The 20,607-nt window shown below is 46.7% G+C and overlaps 1 protein-coding gene across 3 annotated transcripts in view; it reads right to left on the bottom strand.

Annotated features, from left to right (window-relative positions):
- IGSF9 (immunoglobulin superfamily member 9) overlaps window positions 1-20,607 on the bottom strand; it is an 808,805-nt gene that overhangs the window by 52,654 nt on the left and 735,544 nt on the right. For all 3 annotated transcript variants that reach the window (XM_085639861.1, XM_085639863.1, XM_085639862.1), the window contains 2 exons: window positions 18,967-19,012; window positions 16,886-18,499 (listed from right to left, as the gene is read on the bottom strand). In XM_085639861.1, coding sequence (XP_085495987.1) covers window positions 16,886-18,499; window positions 18,967-19,012 — 1,660 coding nt within the window. The remainder of the gene's footprint in view (window positions 1-16,885; window positions 18,500-18,966; window positions 19,013-20,607) is intronic.

The following is a 20,607-nucleotide window of genomic DNA, read 5'->3' as shown; positions in this document are numbered from 1 at the left end:
AAACATTTGGTATTATTGAGGAAATTGATGGGCAGTGGGATAGCAAGTCAAAGGATCAGGCCGTAGTATGACTGTCTTTAAAGCGTTCTAGTGCACAGTCAGCTTTCTCTCAGATAAATTCTGGAACCATAGAATAGCATTTACATGTTTATATACCCACAGAAAATCCTGTGACACACATTCAGTTATGGTGCTTCATAATTTTACCTGTGCCTATGGCTCAAACTACGCAGTCCATCGTTTCCAGACTGGCTAATAATACATATTTTTTAATATCTTGTCCAGCTTGAGTCTGAGTAAAAACATTTCTGAACACAACAGGGAAGTTCAACAAAATCCCATTGGTCATGTCTCTAAGGGCAGGTGTATAGCATCCTAGCAGGCAGACCATATTCAGGGATTTCAATGCCAAACCGGTAGAATAGAAAATGTGTACACCGAAAGCATCAATGTGCTTAGATTCCTTGTCTGGTGGAATTGCGGTTAACGCCCAGGGGCTAACTTTGCTAGTAGAAACCTGAATCACCAAGCACTCAGCAATTGTGTGCTGGGTCAAAATGAACACATTTCCAGGGAGGGGCAGATCTATGATGCCTTGCCACAAGGTGACCTACTGGGGAAATGAACATGGCTTAGACAAAGTTGCCATCCGTGTTTCTGTCAGAGCCTCAATAAAAGGAAGCAAAGGCTCTGAAGTAGCAAGATCAGTCTGCAGTATTCAGGAAAGCAGATTTGCTTTAATCCCTATAGTACGCAGCTGAAGTTCCAGGACTTGGACTGGCCAGCAGACTACTACCATAAACGATGTGCATTGTCCTCTATGGGGGCCCAGTTGGGAGTCCAATTCTGTCTCAGGGTACTTATCTAGGCCACTGGCATTCTGTGAATCTAAATATAGGCCAGGGCCAGTATAATAGGAGTGGCAAAGAAGAGGGTGAGGGTCTTCCAATGTTGGCGCCTGAGCCTTGGTAGCTTTGTAGCGGGACTGGAGCTGTCCAACATCAGTTCTGAATCTGAAACAGGCATCAGGATCGGACTGGGAGAAGGCACCACGAAAGCATAGGCCACCGGGACTGATTTGGCTTTTGATGCAGGAATGGAAGCATGGGCCAGATGCATTAAGGCCCAAAGAGTCAGTTTGTGCTAGGGAAGGCCCCACCAGGGGAATTCAATTAGGGACCCCTACAGTTTCATGGAGCCAGAAGGCCCTAAATAGGGAGGTGGCATCACCAGCAAAAGTTGCAGAATGGCCTGCCTTGAGGCCTCTACTTGCTGCAGGGCTAATAGTGGCCCAATTAATTCAGAGTGCCCTGAGAAAAACCTTGGTTTAGGTTCTGAGTCAGACGAGGTGTGCAGAGGCTGGTTCTTCAAGCAACGACTCAGCAACTTCTCCCAAGAACAGAAATAATGGAACAAAGAGGAGACGCACTTGGTCTTCTTATGGAGAGACTTGTCTCTCAACTTCATCTTTGATTTACCAAAGAAGGTGACCTGGAGCCATTATGACCCAGTGTGCATCAGGGGGCATTTGTTGCATGACTGAGTCCTGCTTATACCCTCGAAACCTAAGACGGAAGCAGTGTGGATCCATGATTGATGTCCGATTCATGCAGTCGCTGCACGGTTTGAAGACTGTGGCGCTCGGGGTACACATTTCCCTAGCACAATGTCCTGAGACAAATGTGGATTTGAATAAACACAGAAAATGTTTGAGAGTGGAATTCCAGATTGGCGTCAAAGGGCACGGAAAGAAAGGAACTGATGTCAGTGCACAGGGATGATGCCTATGTATGAATCGAGAAACAAGGGAAGTAAACATGAAACATTTATCATTTATACAGCTAATTCTTTAAAGCAATGATCAAATGCATTCCTTTTGATTTGATCAGGTTATTTATTTAACCTTTTCTTTTTTAGATATTCATATATTTTTCAGAAAATTCTAATGTGAAAAAGAAACATTGATTCATTCCAGAATTATATACAATAACCAATAAAACATTTAACAATTACAAAAAACATCATAGACGACCCACATTAACAATATGACCTCACTACATAACAAAAATGACATACATATTCTTACACCATTTCATAATTTGCCAAATTGGCAACCCTTGAAGCTGCTAGTTCATCAAACTCAAGGGAACGTTAATACACAGGGAACACACTTGTACATACGACAGGGGATGATTACATTGCCCTTAATCAGAATGTATATTTAATTCACAGTTCCTCAGTGTGCCAACGCGTTTCGAGTCCCAGGCGAGAAGTACGGGGGCTCCCATCAGGGCTTCTGAATTATGGGTATTGGTGTGGTCTGATAGAAGATATTGTCACCATCGGTAATGTTCTCAGTAAGTCATAAAGGGGCTTTGAATGAATCCTTCAAAAATACAATACACCTTGTGATCGTTATGAGTTGATTCACGAGAAAATGCCCGACGGCTTCAGATCTGCAACGGAAGCAATCTCACGCAGCAGATTCATTTCCAGTGCGTTATTCTATTCTTATGTTTGTCTGCGTGCTTGAAGTTGGATTAATCCGAAATCATAATTCCTCCCTTAACAGCCAGCAACACTGCATGTCAGAGCACAGGGATGATGCCTATGTATGAATTTGGTCATTACTTTCAGATGCACTGAGTGGTCGCCGTAGAGTCCAATGGCGCCACATGTAGGCACATGGGATCATTTACTAAGAAAAAGTTACAGTGCCAATTTGACACCTGCGGGAATTTAAAAGGTGAGGCATTTGCGGTTAGATTTATCCATCAGAAAAATAAGTTATTTACCTGTGGTAATGCACTTTCTGGTGGATACCCTGTTGAATCGCACATTTTTCACCTTTTGAATATTTCCAGATGCTAGATTAGATCTGGATTTTTCAACCACAATTTCCCCCCATGTTGGTAATTGATTCCTTCGGACTCAGCAACGACCTAAGGTCGCCTTGGAAGTGAAGGTACGGAGCCCCATATAGCCGCTTTCACAGCACGTTCACATCAGTTTTGTCTGGCACTTTTGTAGCCCTCAGACATTGATGAATCATGACAAATTGAATGTGAGATAATGCTGAATATAAATTAAGACTTTTTTTAGCAGATAAGAAAGTCCACACTATGGAATGGTGGAGGCGGAAGGACAGTGATTCATTTATGGTTAATTTCCACTAGAAAAGGATTTACAGAAGAGAACTAACTTATTTTTCTGAAGGACACTTTTAACCACCGATTCCTCACCTGTTGATCATATACCCACAAAGTACCTCGCAAAAAGTGAAAGGACTGAGTGGACTCCCGCTAAAAAGTACTGCAGAACCGAGGGGACAAAATGGCCATCAACGCGGACTTGACTGCCAAGTCAGGAGTGCTGGTGAACGTATGCATGGACACCGATGTCACTGCCTAATCGATGTCAATGACAGAATCGCTCTTTGCCAAAGCTGTTGAGGCAGCTTTGGCTCTAGTGGAATGATCCTGTTGGCCCCAGGATGCTCCTTCTTGGCCAGAGCAGAGTATGTCTTAATGCAAGGGATTATCCACCTAGACAGAGTCTGTTTTAGACCGCCTTTCCCTTCTTAGAACTGGCAAAGTGGAGAAGCTGGTCACCAACTCAGTATTCTTTCATGCACTTGATGTAAACACTTACAGCTCTTTTCAGACTGAGCTGGTGAAGCTTGTGCTCCTCTTTCTAGAGATGTAGGGGAGATAAGAAAGCAGGAAGACTGGTGGAATGACCCATGTGGAAGGGAACTAAAACCTTTGGCAGAAAGGAAGCTGGATAAACAGAACCAATTTGTCAGTAAAGGAAGTAGTGCTTGAAATCTGTACTGGCAGTACCTGCAGCTCATTGACAGAGCACACAAGTGATTCCGTTATGGAAAACTGCCTTGAAATTGAGGAGTCAAGGAGAGCAGCTGTGCATAGGCTCAAATGCCATACTCATCAGAAATGTGAGGAACAAGTTAGTTAGCATGTAGGCATTTTAAAGGGATTCAGCAGAAACATGTGTGCCAATCCTTTAAGGATCTCATCACAATGGGTGAACTGAATAAGGAAGCTGGTCAGTCAAATGTCAAAAAAACCGAAAGGGCTGACCTATTATCTTTAACTTTATCCACTGAAAACCTTGCTGGTTCACAGATAAAGCAACACAATATCAGATAACTTGGCTTAAAGTGGATCATGCTGATAGTCTCCACATCAGGCTATACATTTCTCCAAACTCCCCAGATAGATGGATTTAGTCAAGGGACACCTAGTCATAAGAATCACATCCGCGGTTTCAGCAGTTACATTTTACCTGCTCAGGTATTGCTGTTCAATCTTCACGGATGGTGGTGTAGATTGTGGAGATTTGGGTGTAGGACCCTCTATTCTTGTGAGACCGAAGGTCCTCCAGAAGAGGCGGATGAATTGGTGGGCTAATGCTCAAGGACACCAAATCGGCACTCACCTGACACAATCTAGAGCTATCACGATCACTTGAACCTGGTCTGTCCTGATTTTCCTCAGGACTCGCGCAGAATAGGGAGAGGTGAAAGGGCACACAGGAGGCCTACACTCCACTGCAGATGGAATGGATCACCCAGGGATCCTACTGATCAGAGCTTAAGTGAGCATTACTTGGAATATTGTAAGTTTTAGGTAGTGATGAAAAGATCCAGCAAGAGCACAAAGATGTCCTGAGCCACTTCAAGTTGAAGACTTCATTTATATTTTGCCAGTTTTAGTTTACCTCTGCTGAGCGTGTCCGCCTTGACATAACGCAACCATGCCATAACATTGGTTACAAGGAACATCTCTTGATGGCCCAGCCATCACCAAAAGAACACGACCTCCTGTAGTACTAGGAAAGGGCTGGGGATAAACTAATGTTGATGGTTGCACTTTGGTTCTTTTTTTACGGCATTATGGGCCTTGCATGACCCAATGCAGTTTGGGGAAGGAAATCAGCATCGGACCAGATATGGCATGGTTAGCCACTGGAGTGGGAGTCGGCACCCTTTTGATCGGGAATATCATGGCCTCCAGGCCCTCACGTGGAGGCAAGAGACAGAAAAAGGCCTAATGGAGGGCCAAGGAGGTATGGGTCAGTTGATGCAAGGAAGCGCTCGCCGGTGGAAGTGTAATTGGGTACTAGTAGCACCAATGGGCCGGAATGGATGTGGCCTAATGGCTAATGCGGTCAACCTCAAATCTGGGGAACCGGGTTCGGGTCCTGGCATCGACGTACAACATCCTGTGATTCTGGGCAAATCACTTAATCTCCCTGTGCCTAACAAAAAAATGAATGTATCCTTGTGTAACGCAACTGGTGCTCATTTAAAGTGCTCTGATACCAGATACCTTCGGGTCAAGTTTGCGCTATATAAAACTCTGGGGAAAAAATGAGCTCCAGTGGGAGCACACATCATCATAAATTCTAAAGTATAGCCTCTCTGAAGGATAGAGATCTGCTACAAGTTCGATGATGGCAGGGAAACTTAGGTCGCTCCGTGAATGGGCTTAGAGACAGATGATACCTGTGGAGTTGGGCCCCTAGTGTGTCTTCTGCACAAATCCTACCTTATGAGAAAGTGGCAAGAAGGACATGAATACTACTTTGCCTTCTTGCGCATATGGCACAACTAGAATTTGAACCTACCCAATGACTTGGAGTGAGAGCAGCTCCTGAGACTTATAGTGGGAGATTTGTTTTGGGTGGAACTGTTTCTTGTGTTCTGCAACATGGAGTTTTGCATCCAGCTTCCTGTTTGCCTTCGGAAGTATCAAAGAACACCTGTGGCCCAATTTCCAAGTTAAGCCTAGAACCTAGGCACCACAGGCAAAGGTGGGTGTGGATACATGGCCGACATCTGGGTCTTGCAGTCATGGCATGATTCAAAGTCTATGGTTTTGAGGGGTTCCATTAACCTAGTACGTTGTTGAATTCTTTTGAATTTTGGTATTGGTACAACTGAAAAATTTGGATGTGCAGCTGCAAATCCGCATCGAAGGGCTGGTAAAGTTAGGAACTGACATCAGTACGCATGGGTGGTATCTATATGCTGCTCTGTACAGTCACTCTGGGGAGCAGCAAGGTCGTCGCTAAGACTGCCATCTATCTTCACACAGATGCAATTGCTGCTGAAAAATCAAGATCCAGTCTAGTGCCTGGGAATATTCAAAATGTGAGGAATCTATGATTAGAATTATCTATCAGAAATGATTTAACAGCTGTCAAATATACATACATTTATTGCATAACTAAATGTATGGAAAAGCAAAAGAAAGAATCCTGCACGTCCATAAGGTCTCTAGGTGCCTTTTTTTTTTCCTCCAGAGTTTTATATAGGGCGAACTTGACCCAAAGGTATCAGGTCTCAGAGCACTTTAAATGAGCACCAGTTACAATACACAAGGACACATTCATTTTTGTTAGGCACGGGGAGATTAAGTGATTTGCCCAGAATCACAGGATGTTGAGCATCATTGCCAAGACCAGGATCCCCAGATTTGAGATTGACTGCCCTTGCCCCTTCGGCCACATCCTTTGTCCAGTTATATGGAAAGAGCATACTAACCCACAGAGCATAACATGATAAAACTGCACTCAATAGCATTTTACAGAATTAATGTTCAATGTTTTCCTGCATACAGAAAGTGAACATTAATACAGGAAATGACCATAAGGGATACTGTACTGAAGATGATTGTGAGAGGGGGACGGTCCCACGTTCTCGCTTACCGGGGGAGGTCCGCCTTGCACGCAGGACCGCGGGATCCGTGGGAGCCTCCGCCCGACCTTGAAAGTCCATCGCGACATCCGCGGAGAGGATAACAGTCCCCCTTTGTCCTCTGCCTCCACAGGAACGCGACGGCGGCGCCGAGGGCGCGGAGGAAGGAGGGGTTAAACCCTGAAGCAATGCAGCCCCGGAAGTACAAAGGGCCGGAATCCATGGAGACGAGGAGGAAGTCGATGGAGTACGGGAAGAGTCGGGAAGCGGAGAAGAAGCAGTAAAAGAAGACGGCGGCCTAGAGGACGACGGAGCGAAAGCCGAGGGCGAGGAAGTCGGAGAGGAGGACGAGAAGTGGTCCGAAGATTGGTGGTCCCCGCTGGAGAGCGGCCGCAACTCTGGAGAGTTGCGGCGGAGCCGGGGAGTACCCGTGAACAGGGAGAAGAGGGTATTGGGGAGGTGGGAGGTGACTGAACGGAAGCGAAGGGAGGGGCTCGAATTCTGACACTGGGATTTTTGTTTAATTTTGCATGTACCTTTTTTCTACCCGCCTCTTGGTTTGGTTAGGGGTCTGTACTATCCGGGGAGACTATCCGGGGAGAAAGGGAGGAGGAACAACGGGGGCGTAAGACTGACTAGAGCACACAGTCGACCTCGAGCAACAAGCAATCACCCTTCCCCGACCCCCCTCTTCACTACCCAGTACCCCACTCTTGACACCTCCCTTGAAAGAAGATTGCACATGTTGAACCACAGGTGGTGCGGTGGTGGTCACATAAGCCCTAGGGCTTATTAATATAAAAGTTACAGACGGCTCCTTATTGTCTCCTCTCTTATGAGCCTCCGTGGGACACCCTTCGGCCCTGGAGAAAAACAGCGGGAAGAAGAATCCAAAGACAAGCCACGGGAAGCAGAGGAGCCCGAGGAGAAAGCCGACAGCCCTACAAAGACTTTACCGGGTCCACAACCTATCATCTCAAATAAAACCCGTCGAGTGTCACACTATATACAGCCTCCTCGTCTGATTATCCGACCTGCGCTCCCACAGGTGGTGTCAGAAGAGGGATTCGCCAGAGACATGGAGGCTGTACTCAACAAAATGGCGGAAAATCAAGAGAGTTTAGGAAAGGCAATGGAGAGATTCCTCACGGTAGTGGAAGAAGACCGGGGAAGATTGCAACAAGTTATCAGCGAACAAGGCCAGTCGCACAATTCTACAATGGGGAAAATCGCTGTCGCTCTTGGCCATCAGAGAGGACCAAGTACGCTCCCTTCAGTAATCCTACAGAAATATGTCAGTGGGGAGGACCCTGAATATTTCTTTAATAACTTTGAGAGAATGGCGTTAGCTGCAGCTTGGCCAGCCGACAAGTGGGGACAATATCTAGGTCCCTTACTATCCGGGGAGTTGCAAGCATCATACCAAGCCGCAAATATCCTGGGAGTAACACCCTACCCAGAAATAAAACAGTGTATCATGGAACACCTAGGCATCGATGATGAAACCTGAAGACTGAGACTCCGACAAATCAAAGAGGGGCCTCAAGAAACGCCCAGAGCACTGTATTTTAGGGTGAAAGATATAGCCGACCGATGGTTAAAACCTACCACCGCTACCAAGGAAGACATCATGGCCAAAGTTTATTTAGAACAATATTTATCCTCCCTTCATCCTCCCATTCAAAAATGGGTCAGACAACATGCTCACCTGACCCTAGAGACCGCCGTAGAGATAGCCAGCGCTTACAGCAGAGCTCAAGAGGCACAGAAGGGACGAGATGAGCACCCATGGAGATCAGGGATAAGTGTGACTCCTCGGCCCCCTCGAATTCCGCTGGTACGAAAGCTGGACCCTGTTACTATCGTCCCAGGTCCCCCCCCTCTTCAGGACCCCGGGCCCTCCTGCATTTAAACCTCTGACACCCGGACCCCAATGTTTCAATTGTGGTGGAGTGGGACATATAGCCCGGTTTTGTCCTCAGAAGGAGGAACCCATGGAGATTGGCGTTGCTCGGAATTACTGCTGTCTTTCCCAGAACCAACAACCCCCTCCGTACCGCTGTGGCGTTTATGTGAACGGACAACATATGACAGCATTAGCCGATACCGGCTGCCGACAAAGCGTCATTCGGCCTCAGGATCTAGGTCGCAAGATCGGGGTTCTCGACGGAACGGTTCATATACAGTGCGTACACGGGGATACCAAGGCATACCCCACCACTCATGTTCGTATACAACACGCCACGGATCCTGGCTCCGATCTCAAAGTTGGTCTTATTCCACGCCTGCCAGAACAAATCATACTCGGAAACGACTACACACAATTGTCTGACTTACTCCCGAAGTCATCCCGGACGAAAAGGACTGGTGGCCTATTGCTCCCTTCGCACAGGACGAGAGTCCCGAATGGCCCCCCTCTAAATCTAGAAAAGCAAGGAACCAAAGACGGAAAGAAAAGGGACAGCCTTTTTCCGCTTCTCCGGTTCAAATAGAAGAAAATCCATGGGAGGGAGACAGAAACTTCCATGCAGCCCAGCGAGAAGACCCAGTCCTACAAGAAGCCTGGAACCGTGCCAAAGATCAGGAAGACCCTCTACACGTAGGTCCTCATTTCTTTATCAAGAATGGCCTTTTATACAGAAAGGCTAAACCCGTAGACAAACCCCAGTTGTTGGTACCCACCCCATTCAGGGAGAAAGTTCTATATTTGGCACATAGTCACTTACTGGGAGGTCATTTTGGGGAGGAGAAAACAGAACAGTTGATACTGGAGCAGTTTTATTGGCCGGGCATATACAAACAAGTAAAAACATATTGCTGTGAGTGCCCTATATGTCAAAAAAACAGTACGTATAGGCCCCCAAAAGCCCCGTTGCAACCTCTCCCCATAATAGAGGAACCGTTTTGTAGGATTGGAATGGATATTATAGGACCATTACTACCCTCCCGTAGTGGTTGTCGCTATGTGCTTGTCCTGGTAGACTATGCCACAAGATTTCCGGAGGCAGTTGCCTTAAAACATCCCGATGCCACTAGCATAGCTAAAGCCATGATAGCAATATTTTCGCGGGTTGGATTCCCGAAGGAAATTTTGACAGACCAGGGAACCCCGTTTGTATCCAAATTAATGAAGCAAGTATGTGCCCAGTTGGGGATAAAACAGATACGAACAGCGGCATATCATCCCCAGACCGACGGTCTGTTCGAACGGTACAATGCCACCCTCAAGACGACCTTAAAAAAACTCCTTACTCTGGAATCAAAACGATGGGAGGATATGCTACCGTTAGCGCTATATGCGATCCAGTGTAAAACCCAGAAAAGTACCGGATATTCCCCATTTGAGCTCATGTATGGACACCAACCCCGGTCCTTACTGAACATGATGCGTGAGACCTGGGAGGCCGAACCCGACCATTCCAAACCGCTAGTAGAATACGTAGAACAGCTTCAAACCCATCTGGGGCAAATAAGAACGATAGTGAGAAACAATATGGAGAAAGCGCAGGAAGCCCAAAAGGCACAATATGATAAGAAAACACAGAGTAGAACCTTTTCAGTGGGAGACGCGGTATTGCTCATGATGGCCTCCTCCGACCACAAACTGTTAGGGCAATGGCAAGGCCCCTACATTGTGTTAGAAAGGGTGACACCCGTTACGTATAAACTAGAGCTCGATAAAAGCCGGGGAACCACCCAGATATACCATGTGAATCTCCAGAAGCGATGGGAAGGGCCCCTCCCATCTTTGGTAGGAAACGCGAGGGAGGCCACCCCATTATATGATCAATGTATTGACACTGAGTTGCCCCCTGGGTTGAAGAACGAGTTAGTAACTACCTTACTCCCCCTGCAGAATATCCTCTCCTCGACACCGGGGAGAACCACATTGGTAGAACACTCGATAAAAACAGTTGCAGGAAAAACGGTGCGACTACGTCCATACCGAATGCCTGAAGCACATAGAACCATAATCCGAGACGAGGTACAACAGATGCTACAAATGGGTATAATAGAACCCTCCATAAGTGAATGGAATTCCCCGGTTGTTCTCGTACCAAAACCGGATGGCTCGGTATGTTTTTGTATCGATTTCAGAGAGGTTAATAAAATCTCGGAGTTCGACACCTATCCCCTGCCCAGGGTAGACGAGATGATAGAAAGGATCGGTAAGGCCAAGTATATTAGTACCCTTGATTTATGCAAGGGGTACTGGCAAATCCCTCTTAGACCCCAAGACAGAGAGAAGACGGCCTTCTCCACTCCTGATGGGTTGTTCCAATTTGTAGTACTCCCTTTCGGGTTGCACGGAGCACCGGCCACCTTTCAGAGGGCTATGAATCATATCCTACAACCGCATGAAAGGTACGCCGGGGCTTACATAGATGATATCATCATCTACAGTGAGACCTGGGAACAACATTTAACCCACCTCTATAAGGTGATCCAGGCATTAGGCAGTCATGGTCTTAAAATCAACCCGACTAAAAGCCATCTAGCGGCACAAACTGTAAGATATCTGGGTTACCTGTTAGGAGAGGGAGTCATTCGCCCCCAAAACAATAAACTGGCTGCCATTTCACATATCCCCTTCCCCCGTACCACTCGTGATCTCCGGGCCTTTTTAGGACTACTGGGGTACTATAGAAGGTTTATACCCCAGTTCTCCCAGATAGCCGCCCCCCTCACCGATCTTTTACACAAATCAGTAAAGACCGAAGCTAGTTTGAAAGACCCCAGTCCCGCGGTTGTCTTGTCCTTTGAAACCCTGAAATCCTCCCTGACCTCTGACACAGTGTTGGCTAGCCCCGATTACACCTTGCCCTTCATCCTGCAAACGGACGCCTCAGATCAGGGACTGGGGGCCGTCCTGTCACACAGAACACACTAAGGGGTAGAAAAACCCATACTGTACATCAGTCGAAAATTGTACCCCAGGGAGTAGAACTACGCGGTCATCGAGAAAGAAGCCCTGGCCATCAAATGGGCCATAGACTCGTTAAAGTATTATTTGGAGGGACGAGAATTCACCTTGTACACAGATCACGCACCTTTAGAATGGTTGGCACGCAACAAGGGAAACAATGAAAGAGTATTGCGTTGGTTTTTATCCCTCCAACCGTACCGATTTCATACCAAACACCGTAAAGGAACTGATCAAGCGAACATAGATTTTCTGTCTCGTTATCCTCATGAAAACCCCCCTACGGGAAGGACAACAAGGGAAAAGGGTCCCACGTTCTCGCTTACAGGGGGGGGTCCGCCTTGCACGCAGGACCGCGGGATCCGTGGGAGCCTCCGCCCGACCTCGAAAGTCCATCGCGACATCCGCGGAGAGGATAACAGTCCCCCCTTGTCCTCTGCCTCCACAGGAATGCGACGGCGGCGCCGAGGGCGCGGAGGAAGGAGGGGTTAAACCCGGAAGCAATGCAGCCCCGGAAGTACAAAGGGCTGGAATCCATGGAGACGAGGAGAAAGTCGATGGAGTACGGGAAGAGTCGAGAAGCTGAGAAGAAGCAGCAAAAGAAGACGGCGGCCTAGAGGACGACGGAGCGAAAGCCGAGGGCGAGGAAGTCGGAGAGGAGGACGAGAAGTGGTCCGAAGATTGGTGGTCCCCACCGGAGGACGCTGGAGAGCGGCCGTAACTCTGGAGAGTTGCGGCGGAGCCGGTGATTACCCGTGAACAGGGAAAAGAGGGTATTGGGGAGGTGGGAGGTGACTGAACGGAAGCGAAGGGAGGGGCTCGAATTCTGACACTGGGATTTTTGTTTAATTTTGCATGTACCTTTTTTCTACCCGCCTCTTGGTTTGGTTAGGGGTCTGTACTATCCGGGGAGAAAGGGAGGAGGAACAACGGGGGCGTAAGACTGACTAGAGCACACAGTCGACCTCGAGCAACAAGCAATCGCCCTTCCCCGACCCCCCTCTTCACTACCCAGTACCCCACTCTTGACACCCCCCTTGAAAGAAGATTGCACATGTTGAACCACAGGTGGTGCGGTGGTGGTCACATAAGCCCTAGGGCTTATTAATATAAAAGTTACTGACGGCTCCTTATTATCTCCTCTCATATGAGCCTCTGTGGGACACCCTTCGGCCCTGGAGAAAAACAGCGGGAAGAAGAATCCAAAGACGAGCCACGGGAAGCAGAGGAGCCCGAGGAGAAAGCCGACAGCCCTACAAAGTCTTTACCGGGTCCACAACCTATCATCTCAAATAAAACCCGTCGAGTGTCACACTATATACAGCCTCCTCGTCTGATTATCCGACCTGCGCTCCCACAATGATGTTCAGATGAAATGTAGAAATACACAGTTAAAGAGAACAATCTACCACATTCTAATTAACACCTCACTTGCCCCCCGTCGGCACCTTTTGTTCATGCTTCTTTGGTCCAAGTGAGACTATCCCTTAGAGAAGGCAGCAAAGATAATTTTAGAAGACATGCTTCTTAATGCTATAAAGGTAATCCCAGCCCCATTTCAGGCTAATTACAAGCAGTGTAAAGGCTGGAGTGGCAGTGGTTCATGTATGGCTTCTTAATAAGGTTGTCCCAACGGCAGACATATACATTTTTGGTTGATGGACACCTGCCTGCCAAGATGACATCAACCACCTCCAGAGGAAGATCAAATGAGGTCAGCTTTCGCCGCTCATTCTCTAAGCATGCAGGTGGAGATTGCAAAGGCCCCGGTGCAGAATCCTGCCCTGCTGCTGCAATAGCAGACACTCCCAGAGTGGCTGCCTGATTGGAGGACAGATGCTCAAGCTTAGAAGTTCTGTATGCCATACGCCACATGTCCAATGCAGAGTCACAAGGATGACTTGGGCCCGGTCTGTTCTGATTTTCTTGAGAATTTTGGGTAGGATTGGTAGCGGCAGAAAGCTGTACAGGAGTCTCAAGTTCCACTCGATGTGGAATGCGTCTGCAAGCAAAAGACGCTTTGGAAACTCCAACGTGCAGAAGTATTGACATTGTGTGTTCGCTGCGGTGGAAAACAGATGGAGCCAAGGTTCTCCCCATTCACAGAAGATACCTTGCGTCATCCCTAGGTGTAACTACCACCTGTGATCCGCAAGATGCCAATAACTGAGCTCCTCTGCCTTGGCATTCAACAATCAGGCTGGGTCATTCACCACCACAAAAAATCCGTAGTGGCACACCCAATTCCAGAGGTACAGGGCCTCCTGGTACAGGGATCATAACCCCACCCCACTCTGTTTGTTGTAGTACCACATAGAGGTGGTGTTGTCCGTGAGCACCTGACCCAGATCCTTGATAGATGTAAGGAAGGCTTTTAACTTCAATCGGATGGCCCTCAGCTCCAGAAAGCTGATTTGGAGCTGGGACTCCACAGTACACCAGAGGCATCTGATATGGCCACCCCAACCCTGAAGTGATGCATCGGTTACCATTGTCAGTTCAGGTAAGGGAAGTGAGAGGGGTCGGAAGCTGAGCCAACTGCAGTCCAGTAATCACCACTGCAGATCTTCTGCAGTCTCCTCTGAAATCTGAACATGGTTGGAGAGGTCCCTCTGATGTTGAGCCCACTGAGACTTAAGATTCCACTGCCGAGCCCACATATGCTACCTGGTGTGCTTGACCAGCAGGAGGCCATCAGTCCCAGCAGCCTTAGAGTAAACCTCACTAAAATACAAGATTGAAGCTGAACTATTGGGATCATAGCCTGAATGTCCTGGACTCTCTTTCCTGGGGGAAAGGCACAAAACCTAACCATGTCCAGAATGGCTCAGATGAAAGGGAGCATCTGTGAAGGAGTCATGTGTGACATTGGCACTTTGATAGTGGACGCCAAAGATGACAGGAGTTTAGACGTAGTCTGGAGGTGGTTTAAAACTGTCTTGGTCAAGCCTGCTTTCAACAGCCAGTCGCTGAGGTAGGGAAAGACTGGCACCCCTGACCTCTAAAGGTATGCTGCTACCACCATCATCACTTTAGTGAACATCCAAGGGGCGCTGGTGAGACCAAAGGGACGGAAGGCCTTGAGAGGGTGCAGGTCTAAAATAGGACAAAGGCCTCAGTCCTTCTTGGTCACCACAAAGTAACAGGAATAACAACTACGTCCTACTTCTGGCATGGTCGCCCTCTCAATAGTCCCTTTGCCAAAAGTGTTTGCACTTCCTAATGCAAAATAGATATGATCCTCCCACTGTCCCTGGGGGGGAAGTGTATGGTGTGCCAGTGAGAGAATGAAAGGTAGGACATATCCTCGGCAAACAATGTGCAGGAACCACCTGTATGATTTGGCCTATCAACCCAGCAAGAATTGTCAGATTCTGCTTCCCCCTGGGTGGCTATGCTCCACTAAGGGTAAACTATAAGAATTTGGCATGTGGAGCTGTGGGGGAAGGGGGGGGGCGGGTGGTCTGCTGACCTTGACTGCGGGGGCAGCGGGCACCACTGCCTCGGCCGCAAAACTGCTGGTCGACTTGTGGAGGTTAGAATGGCTGGTGGTATGGGGTACCTCTACAGAAGCTGAAGGAAGGAGCGGTAACGCATGATGCAGTTGGTGAGAGGGGGCAGATAAGACCTGGGAACCTGCCATTGGCTTGAACCGCTCAATTGTGGAATTTGCCTTGTTCCCAAATAGGTGAGTCCAGAGGAACAATTGGACATAGACTGAAAAACCAGTGGATCACAGCCAAGCTTGGAGATGAATGGCAGCCTTAATGCCAGTGGTCCGCTAGTTATGGAATCTGTGGTGTCCAAGTCACAACAAATTGTGAACCTGGTTGTTTCATGACCATTCTTTATTGCCTGGCGGAGGACGGTTGTAGATCTTCAGGTAAACCTGGGAGGACTTCAGCCACTGAATCAGGCCACTGGCATTTACAGATCGAAGTACCAAGCTAGTGGACGAGAAGATCCTTTTCCTGAATGTCTCCAACTTTTCCACTCCCTATAAGGGGTAGTAGTTGGGAACATGTTAGGGTTAGTTATGCTAGCAGATGCCTACATGGTCAAATTTTCAGGGGAGGGGTGCTGAGATAAAAATGCCGGGTAGCCAGCAGCAAGATGGTGGTGGCGCGAAATCTGGCAGTTGACTGAGGGGCCAGATTAAGGTTTGCCCATGCCCCCAACAAAGTGTCTAGAAGTACCTTGTTAAAAAGTAAGACGATGCATGCCCGGCTGAAGGACTTCTGTAAGGAAGCTGGTCTTGGCCTCCCAGGTTGGGTGCTGTGGGTCAAGGACTTCGGCCGCCTTACACGATACCATGGAGTATAAAGCACGCTTCTCAGTGGCAGGACCATGGGGTAAGAGGAGCCCAAACTCTGAGCAGGTATCAGTGCCACTAGCGATTTTCACCTCCCAGTCTCGATGGCCTTTGGGTTTATCAATGTGCTATTGTTGCAGGCCTTGAAGTCGGGACACGACTCCAGACACCACAGGCAAACCTGATGAGGGTCTGTCACAGACATTTGTTTGCAACACTACCTACAAGGTTTATGACCTGTCATTTTAGAAGGTGACGTTTCCGTTGCACACTGTTTTACAATAGAAAGAGATAAAAGGAGTCTCAAAGAGACTAGAGGGGGCTTCGGTCCGCGTCAGGTGGTATTGAAAGAAAGAAACTGATGTTAGCACATGGGACTGGTGCCTATATAGGCTCCACACGTTATTTCTGGAGCAGAACGGCATCAGGGTGGAGTCGCACGGAGCCACTACCGGTGCACAACGGTACTGCTGAGAAGTTTCCAGATCCAGTCTGATGCCTGTAGAATATTCAAAAAGTCAGGAATCTCCGGCTAGAAGCGGCTTAAAAAAAAAATAGGTACAAAAATTAGCCAGGAGAAAGAGGGTAGAAGTTGGTGAGATGAGGAAAAGACACGAGAAGAAGATTAAAAGAGGGATAAAGAAGACTTAACAAAGGTAGGAAGAATATGGAAAGTTGTGAACACAGTTCTGTATTGGGAGAAAGATGAAGAAGAAACCAAAATGAAAAATAAAATAGACTATAAGGGCTACAGAGGAAGGTAAGTAAAGGATGCTTATACACTGCTGTGATGGCATTTCGAAACATAAATCCACAGTCACCTGACAATATATACATGAGCAAGTAAGATAAACATTTTATTTATAAAACTGTCTCACCAAATAAAATATTAATGGTAAAATCTTAAGAACTTAAATCACTAACTCACCTTTTTCCAATGGTGTGAATGAATGACTCTTTCTTCTTCCTGCCCTCTTCTGCACTGGAACTTTGGGATCCTCCTCCGCTGTGCCAGCTGGCTGTTTCCCCAGCAGGAGAACTGAGGTAGCTTCCTGCAATGGACTGTGCCAGTGAAGACGGTCTCAGAAATGATAGACTTCCCCTGCCACTACTTTGGCTGGTCAAACTGTTCCTCAAGACCTTCTCAGAAGGCGAGCCATGGAGGAACAATGGAGCCAAGGGTTTGTCCAAGGGTGGAGACGTCTGCTTCTCGAGCATGTGGAAGTCTGTAAACCTGTCTTCTGGGTCCTCTTTTATAGATCTCTCCCACTCTCTCTCTGAATGGAAAGTAGTACTGAAGGCCTTCTCAGCTGTGCTGTCCACAGGAAGCTCTGTGCTAGATAGTGTAGGGCTCCAGTTTGTGCTGTCCACAGCCGTAGACCTATCAACATCCTCATTGAGGTGATATGTCCAAAGATGTTGCCCAGTCAAAGCGGCCTTTGCAGGCCGTAAATCTGTCTCTGGTGGTTTAAGAAATGACTTAACTGGGGAAAAACAATGTGATGACTCTTGATTGCCACTTGTGTCCATGTAATCTGGACAGGGCAGCAGTGGTACCTTGTTGTCCTGCCACAGGTGCTCTGTCAGCCTATCATCAACCTCCAAAGTCCTGTTATCGAGATCCACAACTGTCTGAAAGTCCTGGCTCTTTGTTTTGGATGAAACTGTGTCAAAGTCTTGCCATGAATTCTCTTCTTCCAAGGGCCAATCCCCATCGACGCTCATTTCCTTGAAGAATGGAAGGCTCAAATACTGAAGAATGCCACTCTGAGCTGATGTACTTAGTTGACTTCCTTTGGTTTGAAAGTCAAATGACTTATGGTTTAACAATGATGAAGCATTGCCCAGTCTGGGTAGAGAAAATGAAAAGTCATATTCAGACTCTTTGAGAGGGAACAATGTTCTGTCCAGCCTTTCTTCAGGAGATTTAACCTCTTGTCGTTTCTCCTCAATCTTGCTGTAAGGGAGGGTAGCTGCTGATGTCACTGGGCTGATGTTGATAATGCTAAGTGGTTTTGTTTCTTCAGTAGGGCTGCTGTGGCCAAAGTATCTTCCCTGGCGATAACCGGAAGCTCTAGCCTCCCTTCGAGCCTGGCCAGCAACCTTTGGTCTCAGCGTTACCTCATTCTCGGACACAGTGTGTTCTCTTTGGGTGGTGGTGGAGACTTGCAAGTAAGGCTCATGCTTGACATCTAAACACTGGCTTACTAATGAGGACATTCTTGTGTGGAAATCTGGGTGGAGATGAGTATGTGTAACATACGGAAAGCCCTCAATATTTCCTGCTTTAGGTGGGGTTTCCCTCTCCACTATAAATCGACCATCTGGCCCGCGGCTAATGCATTCCAATGGTATTGACTCTCCAAAGTGGCTCTCATACATAGTGTATTTGGAGCCTGCACCATTGTCATGAGCTGCACTTGCACCACAGCTAGTTCCAGCCGTCTCACCAAACAGCAGCGACTTCCTGAAGCTCTGGTAGGGTGAGGCCTGCATCTTAAACTTCATTATACTATCGGAGCTACTAGAGCCATTAGAATTTCTGGAAAAGAGATCAACAAAACAACATTAAAAAGTAGATGACCAGATAACTACTCTTCCATTATTCTACACATGTAAATAGGGAATGATGTATTTAAAGCACTGCACATTTACAGATATTATTTACTATAAACTTAATTTTATCTTGCTATTTGTACTTTTGAATTCCAGATACTCTACAAAACTATAATAATTTGTATCTTAGTTGAGGTGCATGTTTTATATGTGTTTGTTGAACCGATTACATATATTATACTCCTTGCCATCCTAAAGTGGAATGTATACATTTGCGAAACAAGAAGAACAAAATCAGAGAATGGGAAAAATAGAGAAATGGAAGGGCGGGAAGAAACAGTAAAGGCAAATCAAAAAAGTGAATGAGGAAAGGCGGCAAGAGAAAGACAGGACAATAGACGGACAAAAAAAATGCTAAAAGAGGCAGACATCATTGAAATGGGGGACACTTACTGTGAAGGTGAAGACTTCTTGTTTGGGGAGAAGACGACTGGTAGATCTGGAAATGCCATGAGAACACAAAGGGATCAAATGAAAGGCTAGTGAAAAATGACAATGAAAGATGACTTCTGCTACAGCAAATTGAATTCTTTATCTAGTGAACAGTCCCTCTGCCAAATCACAGACTTGTACTCAAGTTGTAAAGAATCAATTACACCACTGGAGAAGCCAAAATCAAAGGCTACCAGAGCTCAAACATGACTTTGAGTGGGCTGTAAATACTTTTCTCTTATGGTTCAGTTTATTGTACATAGTACCAGTGATTTATTAGTCAGTCTTTATCATAGTATATTATTGAGTGCACCCATCGCTCTTTCCCTGCCCATAGCTTGCTAGCCTTGACGAACTATAGAAAGGAGGAAAAAGAGCGGGTTAGATTAACCTTCTGAACATTTATAAGTTGAGGCAGGATTTTAATGATAATGGTATAACTTTCCAGAGTTAAGAGCGTGAGGCTGTCAAATGATAGCGTCCTTTCGAGGTTGTTCCTTCTCTTGGTGACACTGGATGGGTAAGAGAGTTTCAACCATTTTATCACCAAGGAAAATAGGGGGGTTTTGCATAAAGATCTTTCTGTTGGAGACCATCATCTTTGAAGTTAATTCTGACATTGACCCGAAATATTAACAGATTTATTGAGGGTGAAGAAGCTAACATTTATTAGTGATTGACTGATTTCGCTCTCACAGTTCTGTCTGAGGCTTGTATGCCTGTAAATATATGTATATATAAACACATACAAACTGACACACACACACAGATTTTGTTTTTACTTCTAGGACTGTTTTAATTTTCTGGGGCTATGGGCTTCACCTACCAAGAAAGATTATGTTAGCCACTGAAGATAGGAATTGGACCAATCTATTCTCTTTGACTTCCAACACCAAAATATAATGGGACCAAGTATAGCTACTGCCAAACTCTCTTCCACTACAGTCCTAGTCCATCAAACAAAAAGAAGCTAGTCCAAACACACAAACGAGCAGCTAGAAATGTAGACCCAGCAGCTTGTCCCCGTTTCAATTTTCTCGATGTGTAACTTGGTAGAATTTGTGTGGTATGTGGGGGTGTGGGAAGGGAAGAATATTCTGAGTTTTGCAGCCCCCAACAGATCACCACAGTATCCTTCCCCATTGAATGTATGATGTTACATCGCGGTCTTCACACCGTGATACGTTTACAAAGCAGTCATTACAACCAAGTCGTTACGACTTGCGCTGCAGGGCGCTAGACTTAGGAATAGTATGATTTACTATTCCAACTCAAGCCTACGTAACAGTAGGGAAGGTGTTGGAATAGTAAATTATACTATTCCTTAGTCTATAGCGCCATCCAGCGCAAATCGTTGTAACGACTTGCGTTGTAATGGCCACGTTGTAAACGTATCGTGGTGTAATGACCTCATTGTAACCGGATGTCTCCCTTCTCCATTCCGAACTGCAGAACTTCAAATGGGGAGATAATACCGAACTGGGGAACAAAGATATACTGTGGTATTGGTATAACCGTGGGCAATATTATTGAGTGGTAATTTAGAGGATCTAAGAACGAGCCACCGTGAAAATAATCCCCAAACTAAAAGAAGTCATGTTT

Source organism: Triturus cristatus, chromosome 12, assembly GCF_964204655.1.
Source record: "Triturus cristatus chromosome 12, aTriCri1.1, whole genome shotgun sequence".
Lineage (NCBI taxonomy): Eukaryota > Metazoa > Chordata > Amphibia > Caudata > Salamandridae > Triturus > Triturus cristatus.
This window is presented reverse-complemented; position numbering and strand designations above follow the sequence as displayed.